The sequence below is a fragment of the Erpetoichthys calabaricus genome, chromosome 3 (genome assembly GCF_900747795.2).
Source record: "Erpetoichthys calabaricus chromosome 3, fErpCal1.3, whole genome shotgun sequence".
NCBI classification, from domain to species: Eukaryota; Metazoa; Chordata; class Cladistia; order Polypteriformes; family Polypteridae; genus Erpetoichthys; species Erpetoichthys calabaricus.
Window position 1 is genome coordinate 311,767,782 of NC_041396.2, and position 16,108 is coordinate 311,783,889.

At 40.4% G+C, this 16,108-nt stretch overlaps 1 protein-coding gene across 2 annotated transcripts in view; it reads right to left on the bottom strand.

Moving 5' to 3' along the window:
- Positions 1–7,278: 7,278 nt before the first annotated feature.
- The window catches only part of LOC127527248 (trace amine-associated receptor 13c-like), an 84,872-nt gene continuing 76,042 nt past the window's right edge, over positions 7,279–16,108 (bottom strand). The window contains exon 2 of one of the 2 annotated variants that reach the window (XM_051925350.1): positions 7,279–8,064. In XM_051925350.1, coding sequence (XP_051781310.1) covers positions 7,307–8,064 — 758 coding nt within the window. In that variant the 3' untranslated portion in view covers positions 7,279–7,306. The remainder of the gene's footprint in view (positions 8,065–16,108) is intronic. The other variant, XM_051925351.1, reaches the window with a different exon arrangement.

The following is a 16,108-nucleotide window of genomic DNA, read 5'->3' on the forward strand; positions in this document are numbered from 1 at the left end:
GATGTGGTCGAAGTTCTGCCGGAGGTGGGAGTTGAAGCTACTTCTGACAGGGGGCTCTGCCAGACGTTCCCAGCAGACCCTCACAACACGCTTGGGCCTACCACGCCTGACCGGCATCCTCCCCCACCATCGAAGCCAACTCACCACCAGGTGGTGATCAGTTGACAGCTCCGCCCCTCTCTTCACCCGAGTGTCCAAGACATGTGGCCGCAAGTCCGACGACACGACCACAAAGTCGATCATTGAACTGAGGCCTAGGGTGTCCTGGTGCCAAGTGCACATATGAACACCCCTATGCTTGAACATGGTGTTCGTTATGGACAATCCGTGACGAGCACAGAAGTCCAATAACAAAACACCGCTCGGGTTCAGATCAGGGGGGCCATTCCTCCCAATCACGCCCTTCCAGGTCTCACTGTCATTGCCCACGTGAGCATTGAAGTCTCCCAGCAGAACGAGGGAGTCCCCAGAAGGTATGCCCTCTAGCACCCCCTCCAGGGACTCCAAAAAGGGTGAGTACTTCGAACTGCTGTTCGGTGCATACGCACAAACAACAGTTAGGACCCGTCCCCCCACCCGAAGGCGAAGGGAGGCTACCCTCTCGTCCACCGGGGTAAACCCCAATGTACAGGCTCCAAGTTGGGGGGCAATAAGTATACCCACACCTGCTCGGCGCCTCTCACCGGGGGCAACTCCAGAGTGGTAGAGAGTCCAGCCCCTCTCAAGGAGATTGGTTCCAGAGTCCAAGCTGTGCGTCGAGGTGAGTCCGACTATATCTAGCCGGAACCTCTCAACTTCGCACACTAGCTCAGGCTCCTTCCCCTTCAGAGAGGTGACATTCCACGTCCCAAGAGCCAGTTTCTGTAGCCGAGGATCGGACCGCCAAGGTCCCCGCCTTCGGCCACCACCCAACTCACACTGCACCCGACCTCCTTGGCCCCTCCCATAGGTGGTGAGCCCATGGGAAGGGGGACCCACGTTGCCTCTTCGGGCTGTGCCCGGCTGAGCCCCATAGGTGCAGGCCCGGCCACCAGGCGCTCGCCATCGAGCCCCACCTCCAGGCCTGGCTCCAGAGTGGGGCCCCGGTGACCCGCGTCCGGGCAAGGGAAAACGCCGTCCAAAATTGTTTTTCTTCATAGGAGGTTTGTTTAACCGCTCTTTGTCTCATCCCTCACCTAGGACCAGTTTGCCTTGGGTGGCCCTACAGTTTGTTTGTCGTGGATAATTTGCCTTTTACTTTAACACGAAGATAATTTCCTGCTAGATTTGCCTTTGCAATGACAATTAATAAGGCACAGGGCCAAACTTTCAAAAAGATATACATGTATCTGCCAAAACCAGTGTTCAGTCGCAGACAGTTGTATGTTGCTATCTCCAGAGTTCCAGCTTTTCATTCACTTACTGGTATGCCTGCAGGAACACGTGCAGAGAGCTCACGACACACACACACATACAGGCACGCGTGACAGAGAGAGCGCTGGACACATAAGAATAATAATACTTCATTACATTGATATACCGGTGTTTTCAGTATTCAAAGCGCTATCCACACAGGGAGGAACCGGGAAATGAACCCAAAATCTTGCACAGTCTCCTTACTGCAAAGCAGTAGCACTACCACTGCGCTACTAGGCAGTTAAAGAATGCACCGGGCTTGATTTTGTTTTCACTTCTATTTGGACAACTGTGTCGTTCAGGAAGTGTTCACCCATCAATACATAATTATGCGGCGTATGCTACACCGCGGGTTGGCTAGTAGGTCATAGGCTCACACTGATTACGTCCGTGCCCTTTGTACACACAACCACCAAACCCCCCCCAACTTGCTAATACCGTGGTCGGGTGATTTGGTGGATTATATATAGAAAAGCAGCCAAAACCGCAAAGAACAATGAAAAGTCTACGTGACTCACAGGTGCATGTGGACTGTGCATAGAGGAAAACGACTCAGGTGACGAGTTGGGGGTGGGCACATGAGCAGGCAGTGCATACTAAACGAGAAATCAGCAGACTAGCATGATGGAGGGGGCGGAATGGGCGTCCTTCCCCTCTCCTCCCGTTCCGCCCTCCGCGCCCGAGCACCTGCCGATTTTTCAAATGTTAATTTTCTCCCTGTGCTTATAAATCATTAAAAAAGCGGCCTGATTATGCGGCGTATGGTATGCCGCAGGTTCGCTAGTATTTTTATAATTGTTTTATAAGTTTCACTTATTGTTTAAAGCACCCTTGACTGATTTTGAAACATTTTTATAATCCTCCGTGCTCTTCCATCTAATAGGGTTGCTGCAGTGAAATATTTTGTACAAACTGAACACACAATACACATGTAGACATTTTTTCTGTATTTCATGAACACAGTACAAGTTGTCTCTTTAGCAGTGAATTCCTTGTAAAAATACTCCACACTTTCAGAGTGATGTCCGCTCAAATGACAAGTGCCTGTGTTTACATATCATCAGCCAGGGCAGGAAGAAGTGGGTTCAGGTTGCTGAGAACTTGACGTGACATTATTCAGGATGCAATGGTCAATCACTGCTTCTGCAGAGGGAGGAAGACAAAAAGCATTAGGCAGCAGCACCAACCCCTGGTTGGGAGTGCAACTACATTTATATGAGCCTTGAAGTTGTCTCCTAAGCACATGTGTGTGAGATGGTCAGGTAGCCAGAACCGTGAGGCCATATCTCAGAGAAAGCACATCAGCATTGACATGGAGGGAACCGTGGTGATCTAGAACTTTGAATGTAAATGACCGAAGGTCCAAGAAACATCGAGTGACATGTTGGTTTGACTATTTGTGCAGCGCCATCCACTATAAAGTTGCATGGTCGATGACTAGAGTGAATTCATGGCCATGCAAGTAGTACCTCAGCTGAAGAATAGCTCACTTAATCACCAATACTTCCCTTTCCATAGCCGTATACCTGGTTTCCAGGTCGAATAGTTTCTGGCTCAGCAACACAATGGAGTGTTCTACACAAACAACACTCTTGCTCAACATGGCACTGACCTGCGACCAAACTGTCAGCTTGGGCAATAAAAGGCAGAGAAAAATCCAACAATACAGGTGCAGGTGTAAGGGCCTGTTTCCATTTTCTCGTCTAAAACCACTATGTTAGGAGCCCTCTTGTTTGTCAGGTCAGGCAAGGGCATAGCCCTCATGGAAAAATGAGGCAGACACCTGTGGTATTACCCCACAAATGCCAGGAATGCTTGTACTTGCTGCCCGGTTTGTGGACAGGGCCAGTTCAGTACAGCATTACGGTACACTGTGGTTGAATTCTACTACCTCCCACCATATAGTGCTATTATTTGGCCTCAATAGATCCAAAATAATCTTAATGCCACTGTTATATAGTGTGAGGAGCTCCCCTCGAACCTGCTGCATGTGTTCAATGTCATTCTGGTAGGCAGCACTATAAGAGTTGTGGGTCATAGCACTCTGTTTACCAGACATTGGAAGGTGGCTGGTGTCCTGTGTAACCAAAATGGGAGGACTCAATACTGCCAGTGACCACTAAGGGTGCTAAATATTTTTTTTTCCTTGACGGATTCCTTTAAGGGAATTTGCCAATACCCTTTTGTCATGTCAAGGGTGGTCAAATATCATGCTTTTTTCAGTTGCTTGAGGAGTCTGTGCACTTGCAACATCAGATATGCAGGAAACCTGCTGACGTAAGTCATTGAAAAACTGCTATCTGCCATCTGCCTTTGGGACAAATACAATAGGACTGGACCAGAGACTAAAACTTTACTCGGTCTCTCCTAGATCATGCATTTGTTTGACCTTAAGTTCCACTTCTGCTCATTTTTCTTTTGGGAGTGTTTATGTGTGTTCTTCAACAACTATTCCTGGATCAGTTATGATGTCATGTTCAAGCAGAGAGGTCCGACCAGGTCTTTGATTAATCACTTCTCGGATGGACAGAATATCTGCTTTGAACTCTCGTCATTGTTTGGGTTGTTTACCCAAATAGTCAACCAACCCCATTCCTTTCCTCAATTTCATAGCACCCTTGCCAATGAACCAATAATTTGGAATAGGAAGTGGAAGAAGCTTCACCTGATCTCCGAGAGCAAACACTAGGAGCATCTTACCATGGTTATAGATTTGGGCTGATTGCACATGTTCCATATAAGCTCTTAGTATTGGTGTGATTTTACCAAATATATTGCATAATTGTGTGATATATTTGAAGATATTTGTGGAATGGGGCACCACACTTTTCCATCCATCTTTTAATATATCCAATAATCCCTTGGGTTGTTGCCCATATAAAATTTCATAAGGTGAAAAAACTATAGAGGTTTGTGGCACTTCCTGGTATGCAGATAGCAAGAGGGGTAGTAACTGATCCTAGTTAGGAGCCCTCTTCTTTGTCAGGTCAGTCAAGGGCACAGCCCTCTCAGAAAAATGAGGTACAAACCCAACGTGAGAAGCATTTGCTTGTATCTTATTAAGCCGTTCGACTAGACCATCAGGCTGAGAATGGTACACTGAAGTCTTAAGGTGCTTGATTTGGAGCAATTTGGCAACCTCCCTGAACGTCTCTGAGGTAAACGGCATCCCTTGGTCCGTTAGGACCTCCTTTGGGATATGCGCGATGACCACTACCAGTGCCCAGGATAGCTGCTGGATACCCTGTAGCATAATCCAATTTATATCCTCGGGCCGAGGGTTCAAAAGGATCTACTATGTTCACCCTAATATGTTCACAAGTTCGTATATCCATCAGAGGAATGGAACAAGAGGAGCATGGCCTTTTCTAGGAATCTGTCGCAGCTGACATGCCAGACACAAAATACAAAAGCGACAGATCTCCTCATTAATTACCTGACAGTAAAATCAAAGTTTTATCCTTTCAAGTGCTTTGTCAGTGACGAGATGAACACCCAAGTGGTGGGTCTGTGGCAACTCATAAACCTGCTGCCGGTAAGATTTTGGTACCAGCAACAATGACCTTGACTCGCCATCATCTTCTGACAAATGACATAATAAATAATTTTAAAATACAAAGTAGTGTTCTGGTGGCATGGATTGAGTGGTACACCTTCAGATAACTAGAACTATTGCATTTTGGCAAATTTCAGTAAATCGCCATTCCACTGTTCTCTTTGAAAAGATGCAGATGTTTGTCGAAATTGACATTGAAGTTCAAAGAGCAAATCAGGCATAACTTCACTGGGTGGAGTTATTGCCAATGTTGGTTTGCTCATGGCCTTGATATCAAGTACATGATATGAAACATAATAAAGTCACATTACAAGGTGTCATGTTTGATGTTTTTTATTTTATACTCTCCTTGTGTGTTGCATCAATAATTCAAAAAAAAAATTACTTATCCGCATTAGTGCATCTTGGCAATAAATAGAATTCTGGGAAGGGAGACACTTTTAACAACTTCATCAGTGTAATGGATTGTGTAACCTGCAGCTCGTCAACCTGTGGTTAGGGGAAAGGAAGAGACGTCAAGGGAATAAATAAAATAAAACTCAGTGCAAAAAGGAGAAACCTGAGACGAGAACTGACACCAGAGAGCAAAGTCAAGGAATTTAACACAAAATGACTTCAGTTGTGTGTATTTATATAATGGCATTTCACCTGAACAGACATCACAATCAGGAAATACGATGAGCTGAATCAAATTTAGGATCTGAGTGGACAGTCACAGCATTGTCTGGGATTTGTGACACGACTTGACACAAAGAACTTTCATGTGTTTGAAATCAACATGCTGAGGTTTATCTAAACACACGGATAGCAAGTGTCAGGTCTTTATTAATGATCACTGAAAAACACTTGTGTTGAAATTCTTACTAATGCATTCATTACAAAGATACACATATCAATACACATGAATGTGCACACAACTCTGTATCGTGTTGTTAGATTTTTAAATGTCTTACCAAGATAACCGAACACTTTCTGAGCCATTGTGCTCTACAACAACCAGCAGCCATTCGACAAATGAAAGAGAGAGAAAGCCTGAACAATTTGTGATGTGACTATCAAAAGGAATAAATGTGGTGACAGGCAGACAATTACTGACATACAAATGCAATTCCTTTATTAAAGGTTTAAGATTCTCTGTTTTTCTAGAATTGAGCACAATGCTGTTCTCTGAAGTATTAATTGTGTTCTGTATGAGGTGAGCAGCTGCAGCTAATGAGACTTCACAAATATTAACAAACGTCAGTCTAAAGGAGCAAATCCTACGTTTAATTGTGGACATCAAACCTCATTTGACCTTCTCAGTCGTCCATTTCAGTCACCTCAGTGTCATTTAGTGAGCCAGCAGTGTGAGGAGTGAAGGCCGACTGCTCCGTCTGCACTCGTCTGTCATCTGCTGCCTTAGTGAGGAGTGTAAGAGCCATTTTCCAAGTTACATAAGATACAGTTTTACAAGAAAAGATAAGTTTAGAGAAGATACATTTTTTCTTTTTTTTTTGCCTTTTATTCTACTTGTGTAACATCTTTTTTCTTTATTCTTTTGTGGATTGTTTGCTTTGAATTTTAACTATATAATATAATACTATAATATATAATATTTTAAAACGAACTGTTGGACTGAGAGATTTCTTTCGTCACGCATTTAACCCGTGCTAGAACTCGCCTTACACTGCGGCTACAAGGAGTGCAGATTAACATTAACTTCAAGATTATAATGAAATGTTTACTATGATACAAAACAAAAACAATAAAGAAAATTTAATAGAATTTGACTCTTAAACAAATCTCCACAGTCTGACCAAAGCTGAACAGAATGTCAGCCGTCGTCTGAGCTGTGCTGTGGAGTTTTTAGTTGTGAAATCTGAAAGTCTGTAAATTGTAACTGCAGATGTTAAAAGATTTTTATATTTCCAGATATTGGGTAAAATTCAGCACATTACTTAATTCATATTGAAGTAAATAATTCTCGCCTAAAATAATGGAAATAGCAATAATCATTATACAATGTTAAAAAAAATAAAAAAGTCACCAAGAAACCCTTTAGTGTTTCTATGAATTGCCAGGAGTCTCTAAAGTTTTCAGTGCTGTTTATTACACATTCAAATAAGGAGAAGATTTGATATGAAAATAACTGTGGTGAAATAAGCAATACTCATAAACAGTGTACACACCACATGAATAAAGTACAATTTTAACATAAAAAGCCTTCACAACAATACAGTGAATATGAAATGATTGTATTGTTAAGAAATACGTCTAGGAATTGCACTGCTAATATGAAAAATGAGTAGAGGCATAATTTACAAATTATTTAAAACATCTAAATTCAGAAAATTACATTTTTATTTTCTTTACCATTTACAGTAAATTGAGCACAGAAGAAGCTGGACTAAATATTTTAAATGTCAGTATTATTTTAAGTGCTTTCCTGAACCAGGAATAAAGAAAAGCGTAAAGAATTGGATTAACACCAAAGTTCACTTCACTGACCAACACAAAGACATTCCTGATGATAGCTGCGATTAGGTTATTAATATTAACAAAAAGATTGCAAAAGTAAACAGGCAGCCAGCAGATAATAAAAGCCCCCACGACTACTCCTAATGTTTTTGCGGCTTTTCTTTCAGACGGTTTTGATATTTTACTGTCACTCACCTCCTCAGTTTGCCTCTTTTCTATCATACAGTTGATGGCTCTTGAATGGCTTCTTGCAACTACAAATATTCTGATATAAAAACCAATCATTAGGAAATAAGGAATAAAAAAAGTTACAAGTAAAATAAAAATGCTCACTTCATAATAAGTGAGTAAAAAACAAGCTCCTTCACATCGCTCTATTACAATATTACTAAGACGTAAAAGTATGAGTGTAATTAAAAGTGCAAACAGCCACACTACAGCAATGCTGATATTTGCGACAGTTAAAGTTATTTTTGAGCTGTAAAAGAAAGGATGGCAGACAGCAATGTAGCGATCAATGGATATTAAAACCACATTATATACAACTACTGTACTAAGAATATTTGCAAGTGCCTGATATAAATAACAATAAAGAACTCCAAAGTACCAGCAAGTTTCAATCAGGGTGCTCAACGAAAAGGGCAACACAAAGAAACCTGTTATGAAATCGGCCGCTGCAAGTGAAAGGATCAGAAGATTAGTCGGCGTGTGCAGCTGAACAAAATGAGAAATAGAAATGATGACAAGAAGATTTCCAAAGACTGTCGATAAAAACAAAACACACGAGAAAATATAATAAACTCCATAAACTTCACTTTCATAAATCAGTTTACGACAAGATGCATTACTGTGAGGATAACAACGGCCAATTTTCAGTTGTTTAAACTCCATGTGTGTCCCCTGACTGAGCCGTCCTGCCTGCACACTGAGATGTTTATACACTGAGGCCCTGCGACTGCCATATTCTCTCTGCTGACGTAATTCACATGAGGCGTCTCTCTGCTGTGTGTGCTTCACAAATTCTCTCAGGATGTTTGTTTGTTCATTTCAGTTCTTACTCACTAATGAGTTCATCAAATCTCAGATGTCTTCATTATATTTGTTTGTCAGGAGCCGCTCAGGGCTGTGGTGGTCTCTCCTCACAGCTCCACAGTGGTCCAGCTGCTGGCTCTCTGCAGTTTCCTTCTTCTCCCTCTGTCTGCTGTTTTTGTTTTTTTGTTCTCAGTCACTTTGACTTTCTTTCCTCATCATAGCCAGCAGCACATTAAATCAGCAGGTTCAGATGAGCTGAGGTTGTGCCCAGTGGTGGTCTGACACTCCGTCCTGTCCTGTGCTGCTCAGAGCCCCTCTGACACCTGTGAGCTGAGCCTGCATGGAGTGTGCAGGACCACCCTGTGCTCATGAGAGGCCCTCACACACACACACAGACACACACACACACACACACACGCACACACACACACACACACACACACACACACACACACACACACACACACACACACACACACACATACAGTGTACAGTAACAGCTGTGTGTTTTTGTCTTTTCCAGACCCTCACATTAAATTCCAAACAGTATTCCCCCCGTTGCTCTCTGTCAGTCTGACGTTGTGCTGATTGTCTTTGTCTAATTTTCTGGACGTCTTTCTTTTCTTAAATCATCAAACACACAACATGCATTTCTCTGTGGCAGTGGCAGGTAAACTCTCAGAATTCAAATACAGCAGCGCTAACTGATGTGCTTTTTTATTTAATGACATTTGCTGTTTAACTGATTTGTAACTTTGTATCAAACTAAACAAAATGACTGCGTCTGTCGGTTTTGAAGCACCGAGGAGCACCGCACTGAATGAGTCTGTTAGCCGTCATCAGTATAAGGACAATTAAAGTTCTTAATAAAGATAGTAATGATGCCACGATCTCTCCAAAACAATATCCTGTGATATTTTAATGCTTAGATTCACTATTTTATATTAATACTAGCAAAATACCCGCGCTTCGCAGCGAAGAAGTAGTGTGTTAAAGAGGTTATGTAAACATATATATATACATAAACATATATACATATATATACATATCTACATATACACATATCTACATATACATATACAGTAATCCCTCGCTATATCGCGCTTCGCCTTTCGCGGCTTCACTCCATCGTGGATTTTATATGTAAGCATATTTAAATATATATCGCAGATTTTTTGCTGGTTCGCGGATTTCTGCGGACAATGGGTCTTTTAATTTCTGGTACATGCTTCCTCAGTTGGTTTGCCCAGTTGATTTCATACAAGGGACGCTATTGGCAGATGGCTGAGAAGCTACCCAACTTACTTTTCTCTCTCTCTTGCGCTGACTTTCTCTGATCCTGACGTAGGGGGATTGAGCAGGGGGGCTGTTCGCACACCTAGACGATACGGACGCTCGTCTAAAAATGCTGAAAGATTATCTTCACGTTGCTACCTTCTGTGCAGCTGCTTCCTGAACCGACATGCTGCACGGTGCTTCGCATACTTAAAAGCTCGAAGGGCACGTATTGATTTTTGATTGAAAAACAAACTCTGTCTCTCTCTCTCTCTCTTTCTCTGTTCCTGACGGAGGGGGTGTGAGCTGCCGCCTTCAACAGCTTTGTGCCGCGGTGCTTCGCATACTTAAAAGCCAAACAGCCCTATTGATTTGTTTGCTTTCCTATCTCTTTCTGACAGGCTTTGCTCCTGACGCGCACTCCTTTGAAGAGGAAGATATGTTTGCATTCTTTTAATTGTGAGACGGAACTGTCATCTCTGTCTTGTCATGGAGCACAGTTTAAACTTTTGAAAAAGAGACAAATGTTTGTGTGCGGTGTTTGAATAACGTTCCTGTCTCTCTACAACCTCCTGTGTTTCTGCGCAAATCTGTGACCCAAGCATGACAATATAAAAATAACCATATAAACATATGGTTTCTACTTCGCGGATTTTCTTATTTCGCGGGTGGCTCTGGAACGCAACCCCCGCGATGGAGGAGGGATTACTGTATATACATATACACATCCACATATACATATATATATATATATATACATATACAAATTTACATATCTACATATATATACATACATATAAATATAGACATACATATATACATACATACATACATTCACATATATATATATATATATATATATATATATATATATATATATATATATATATATATATATATATATCTATATATATATATATATATATATATATATATATATATATATATATATATATATATATATACTGTATATATACATATCTACTTATTGGCTCCTGTATTTAGGATATAGCGGGTTGGATAATGGACGGATGGACATCTGTATGCATAGCCCTATTTGCCCGTTTTCGTTTTTTTTCTTTCTTCAGTAATATTTCAGTAAACCCGGAGCTTGTCAGTTCAAATCCTGGTACTGACACCACTGTGTGACCCTGAGGAAGTCACTTCACCTGCCTGTGCTGCAAAAAACAAAAGTAATGTAACAAATTGTACCTGAGATGTTGCAAGTTGCTGGAATAAAGGCATAAGTCAAATAGATAAATATGTATTATACACATAGGAACTATTCATTTATTTTCAGTCAAGTCATCTGCAGCAAACTTTTATAAATGAGGGTTTCTCCTTTTTAGTTTCTTCTTCATTGAGGTTTTCTCTTGGAGAGCTTTTTTCATTTCATTGAAAATTAAAGCAGCAGCTGCCAAAATATGTAGCTGTCTTATTAATTTTTCAACATTGTGTAAAATAACTTTATAAAGTAACATAAAAGGTTTAAATACTGGTTATCCTTTTACACTAAAATATTCCTAAAGAGATACAAAAAAAGTAAAATACATATGTTCTTTTTCTTTAAGGAGATTTAATATTACTGAAGAAAGAAAAAAAAAACTAAAACAGCCAATTGGGGCTATGCATACAAACTTAAAAGGTTTAAATAAAACAGAAATATACACTTTTATTTTTACTTGCTTAACTTGTGGAGGGTGTATCCTGTAGCAAAGCCCTAACTTTTTTTGTGAAAGCCCGTTTCAGTCAATAAGTCTTAAAAACAGGTGTAAAGATATTGACAATAAGCTACGCAAACCCACCAAGACATGGAATTGTTTAAATCAAGTATCATTGCATCTTCCTTTCTTAAAGAGAAGTAAGGCAGTACTTATAAGCTTACACATATATATATATATAGACATACATACATATAGATATGTATGTATGTCTATATATATATATCTATATATGTATATCTATAGATATCTATATCTCTATATACATCTATATATATATATATATATATATATATATATATATATATATATATTATATATATATATATATATATATATATATATATATATATATATATATATATATATATATATATATATATATATATATATATATATATATATATATAAATCCCCGCGAAGTACTGCTTTTACATTTTTATTAAGAAGAAAAGCTTTTTAAATTGAGGGAAAATATCCCAATAGCAATTTGTTAAGGATCTGTTTTTTGTGAAGCAGCCTTAACACAGCTTTTCCGCTGTTTTATAAACGAACGCCATATAAGGTCTTCCTTTTTCCTTACTTCGCCAAGGAAGGAGCCTTTTTATTAAATCCAAGGGTTCTTCGCTTTTTTTTTTTTGTTTGTTTATTACAATTGTTATAGGTCTGTTTGTATACGATGTTGTCAGTTCAGCACTCAGGTTGTAATATGACCAAGTTGTGCAACCTTACTGTTAAGAATGCAACGTATAGTTGTACAGGAGAAAAGCAATCTTGCCTCAAATCAATGGCAACCTTTTGTAGGTCTATGAACTTAATTTAAAGTTTAGGTTTACACGGTGCTTTCTTTCTGAAGTACCTGCACTCATGAATATGTCTGTATGCGTCAGTCGTTCAAATCCCCGCGCTTCGCACCGGCAAAGTACTGCTTTGAAATTTTTATTAAGAAGAAAAGAAAACCTTTTAACATTGAGGGAAAATATACCAATAACAGTTTGTTAAGGATCTGTTTTTTTGTGAAGCTGCCTTCACTCGAGTGATCACTTCGAGCTGAGTTGCTGGCTAACCATAAGCGTTACCTGGTAGGTAACCACCCATACAATCAGATTGTGAATCAGACTACGAATGCCGTGAATGTAATTACCCCGATCTACATGCTGTCAAATAAACGAACCACACGCCGTGGCGCAATTTTAGGGGCTTCGCCTCTAGCGCTGACGTCCGAGGTTCGATTCCCGTAAGGGAGTGAAGTGAGTGGGTGGTTACCTACCAGGTAACGCTTATGGTTGGCCAGCAAGTCAGGTAACATCAGCCACGGTGCTTTCAGTTGTGAGAAGCAGATCATAGAATGGATGAAAATAGTTTACTGTCAAATAATGCAAAGAGTACGCGACACGTCTTTCACCCTTATTCTTGGCTCATCAGGCGTACACACTCACTGCACTCGCTTACGGTAATCGAACCTCGGACGTCAGCGCTAGAGGGGCTTCGCAGCGGTGAAGTATTGCTTTTAAATTTTAATTAAGAAGAAAAGAAAACCTTTTTAAATTAAGTCTTAAAAAGAGGTGTAAAGATATTGACAATAAGCTACGCAAACCCACCAAGACATGCAATCGTTTAAATCAAGGCGCGAGTCGAAAAATACCATCCCATAATATTAGTTAACGATTAACACATTTCTATATGTATTGTAAGCATACAATACAACTGATGATATGTTGCGCTTATTTATCTGGTGTACTGACATTTTTGCGCGTTTAACGGCTGAAATCTAACGTGGTTTGTGCCCTTCAGAATGAAAAGAGTTTGCAATTACCTTTTTAATAAAAGGCGAGCTTTTAAGCCTGAGAAATCACCCCGTAAATGCACACGTTTAATTGCACATGTGTTAATATGTATGCTTACACAGTATTAAAAGACACTCAACAATTAACGTCATTTACCTTCGTTCCCGCGTTTGACTTGTGCTGTAAATCTCTTCCTCGTTTTCAGTTCACGTGATTACGTAGGAGGCGTAATACGTGATGACGCATTACGTGACTCCGCCTCCTCCATTAGAGTATATGGACAAAAAACAGGTTCCAGTTATGACCATTACGCGTAGAATTTCGAAATGAAACCTGCCTAACTTTTGTAAGTAAGCTGTAAGGAATGAGCCTGCCAAATTTCAGCCTTCTACCTACACGGGAAGTTGGAGAATTAGTGATGAGTCAGTCAGTCAGTCAGTCAGTCAGTCAGTGAGTCAGTGAGGGCTTTGCCTTTTATTAGTATAGATTACACTTTTAGTAAATTCATACTGTATTAGAGTAACAGCAATTGATGTTTTTCAACAGAAGCTATGAACAGTTTAATAGAAAATAGAAAAGGACCACCATCTCCATCATACGAGTTCAGTTTTGATTGAACAATTAGCAGCAGCTGCTCAGTGATGGCAGACGTACGACTTTACAGGAGTTTCTTATGTTACGTGTTGTTGTCATTCCCCTCCTCATCGACACAGACAGTGAAGTGGTCCTCACCACACAAGAGTTCATACGTGACACACTGGTGGTCTGCTAATACAAACTTCATGTGAGGCCCCCTCATCTCTCCTTGTGTCACTGAAGCACCTTGTAGTGTCACATGTCACATATTTATGTCATTTGTCTGCATAGTGCAATGTATTATGGGGGACAGCAGGTCAGCAGGCTTTAGGTCATAAAGTAGCTCTGCACAATGAGCCCACCCAGTGTCGGACACTCACATGTCTTCACAAGAACTAAAAATGTCAGGATTTAATACACAATGAGAAGTCTTAAACTTGAATGCACTGCTTAGGAGAAAGACTTAAATGTTATAATGGACTCATTCAGCAGCCATTAAGACGGTTAAGAGAATGTCAGGTTTATAGCGCCCTGATGTGTACAGCAGATTTCCCAACTGTCAGTCCACAGATCAGCACCGGTCCATACTAAATTTTTTCATGTCCTCAAAACAGCAGGCCAGCCCATTATATCCACCTTAATTAAACTTTCTGTGTGTTCTGTTCTTCCAGTTGCTTTTTCTCTGCCTTTCCAACAGATGGCATTTTTGTGTTAAAATGCTTTGTATTTGTCATTCCAATAGATGGCATATAACAAACATTAACACTGCTTGTACAAATCCTGTACTAAATGACATATCACAGAGACATAGTAATGAGGCAGACACACCTCACTGCAAACATTAACACTGAATACAACCAACAGAGAGTAACTGCCAGACAGACAAAAATCAGCTGTCCGGTTGCTATGTCTCTGTCATTCCAACATATGGTGCTTCACAAGCATTTGTAGTAATACAATTCATCACATTTGTCATTCCAACAGATGGTTGTAGTAAATGACTTATAACAGAGATATATGAAGTGTCCGTCTGTGTTTCTGTGTATCTCTGTGTCTGTCAGGTGTCTCTATCTCTGTTATAAGACAATTGGGATGGGATTCATAAAAGTAGTGCTAATGTTTATGAGGCGCCATTTGTTGAAATGACAAATGCAGTGCACATTCTTGCTAACTGAAATACAAAAGCACATTCCAGTAGATGGTGCACTGCAAATGTTATGGAAAGGGATCAAATGCATAAATGTATGATGAGACAATGTAAAAAAACAAAAGTTAAGGAAGTCTGGGGCAAAAGAAATCAAGATGTGATGCACCAGATCAGGGATGATGAATTTCATGAGGATGTGAATGTGTAAATTATTAAGGACGTCTGTGAACACTCAGCACTCTGGCAGTAGAAACCCCAGAGGAACATGGACAGTGAAGTCATAAGAATACAACAGCCATTGCAGCAGTGTGGGACCAGGAGACACCAAAACTAACCAGAGCCAAACTGCAGAGTGATGTTCAGCATCAGATGGTGTGAAGGCATTGGGACAGGGGAGCCCCAAATCTTACTACAACTCACAAGATTGAATTAAATTATGACGTAGGGATTGTAGGGGACCACTATAGTGTAGTCTGGGCAGTCAGTGCAAAAATTGTGGATAAAGATTTATTGAGGAGGAGCAGAAGAGAGACTTGTCTTACCCCGCTTCTGGTTCCAGACAGGTCAAAGTGCAGATGCTGTGAATTTCATTTAAAAACATCAGGTATCCTAATTGTTCTTTCTGTGAATATTATCCTTCCTCCTCATAGAGGACCCTATTGTTTCCAGATAACTGATGACTGTTACCATAAGGCAGGTGTGTTACAACCAAAAAATGATGAGTAGAGTCCATACGCTCAACTGTATATCCTCAACCCAGACAAGATCACCAACAGGACAATTCAAGGTGCTGTCCTGCACTGATGAATCAGTTAAGGTGACGAATGAGTGAAATTAATCCTTTCACTCCAGCGTGTAGAATGATGTTTGAAATTGAAGAGGAATGCACAGAGCAGCAGGTGCTCGACCAAACACTGTTACAGTGGCAAAGAGTTAAGAGAAGTGGAAGGACAGTGATGAAAGAGTGGCTAGTAAATTTCAACCTGTACCTGAGTCATGTGAAGTACATCTTCAAATATGTATATCCGGGACATGATTGTGTCAGCATTGTCATTAGAATACTCTTGAACGTGATGAAATTAGGAAATTCGTGAACTCTCTGTACATCAGCGCCCTCAAGGCAGTGTGGCGGCTGTTTTGATTTGTTGTCTGTTAGCATTCT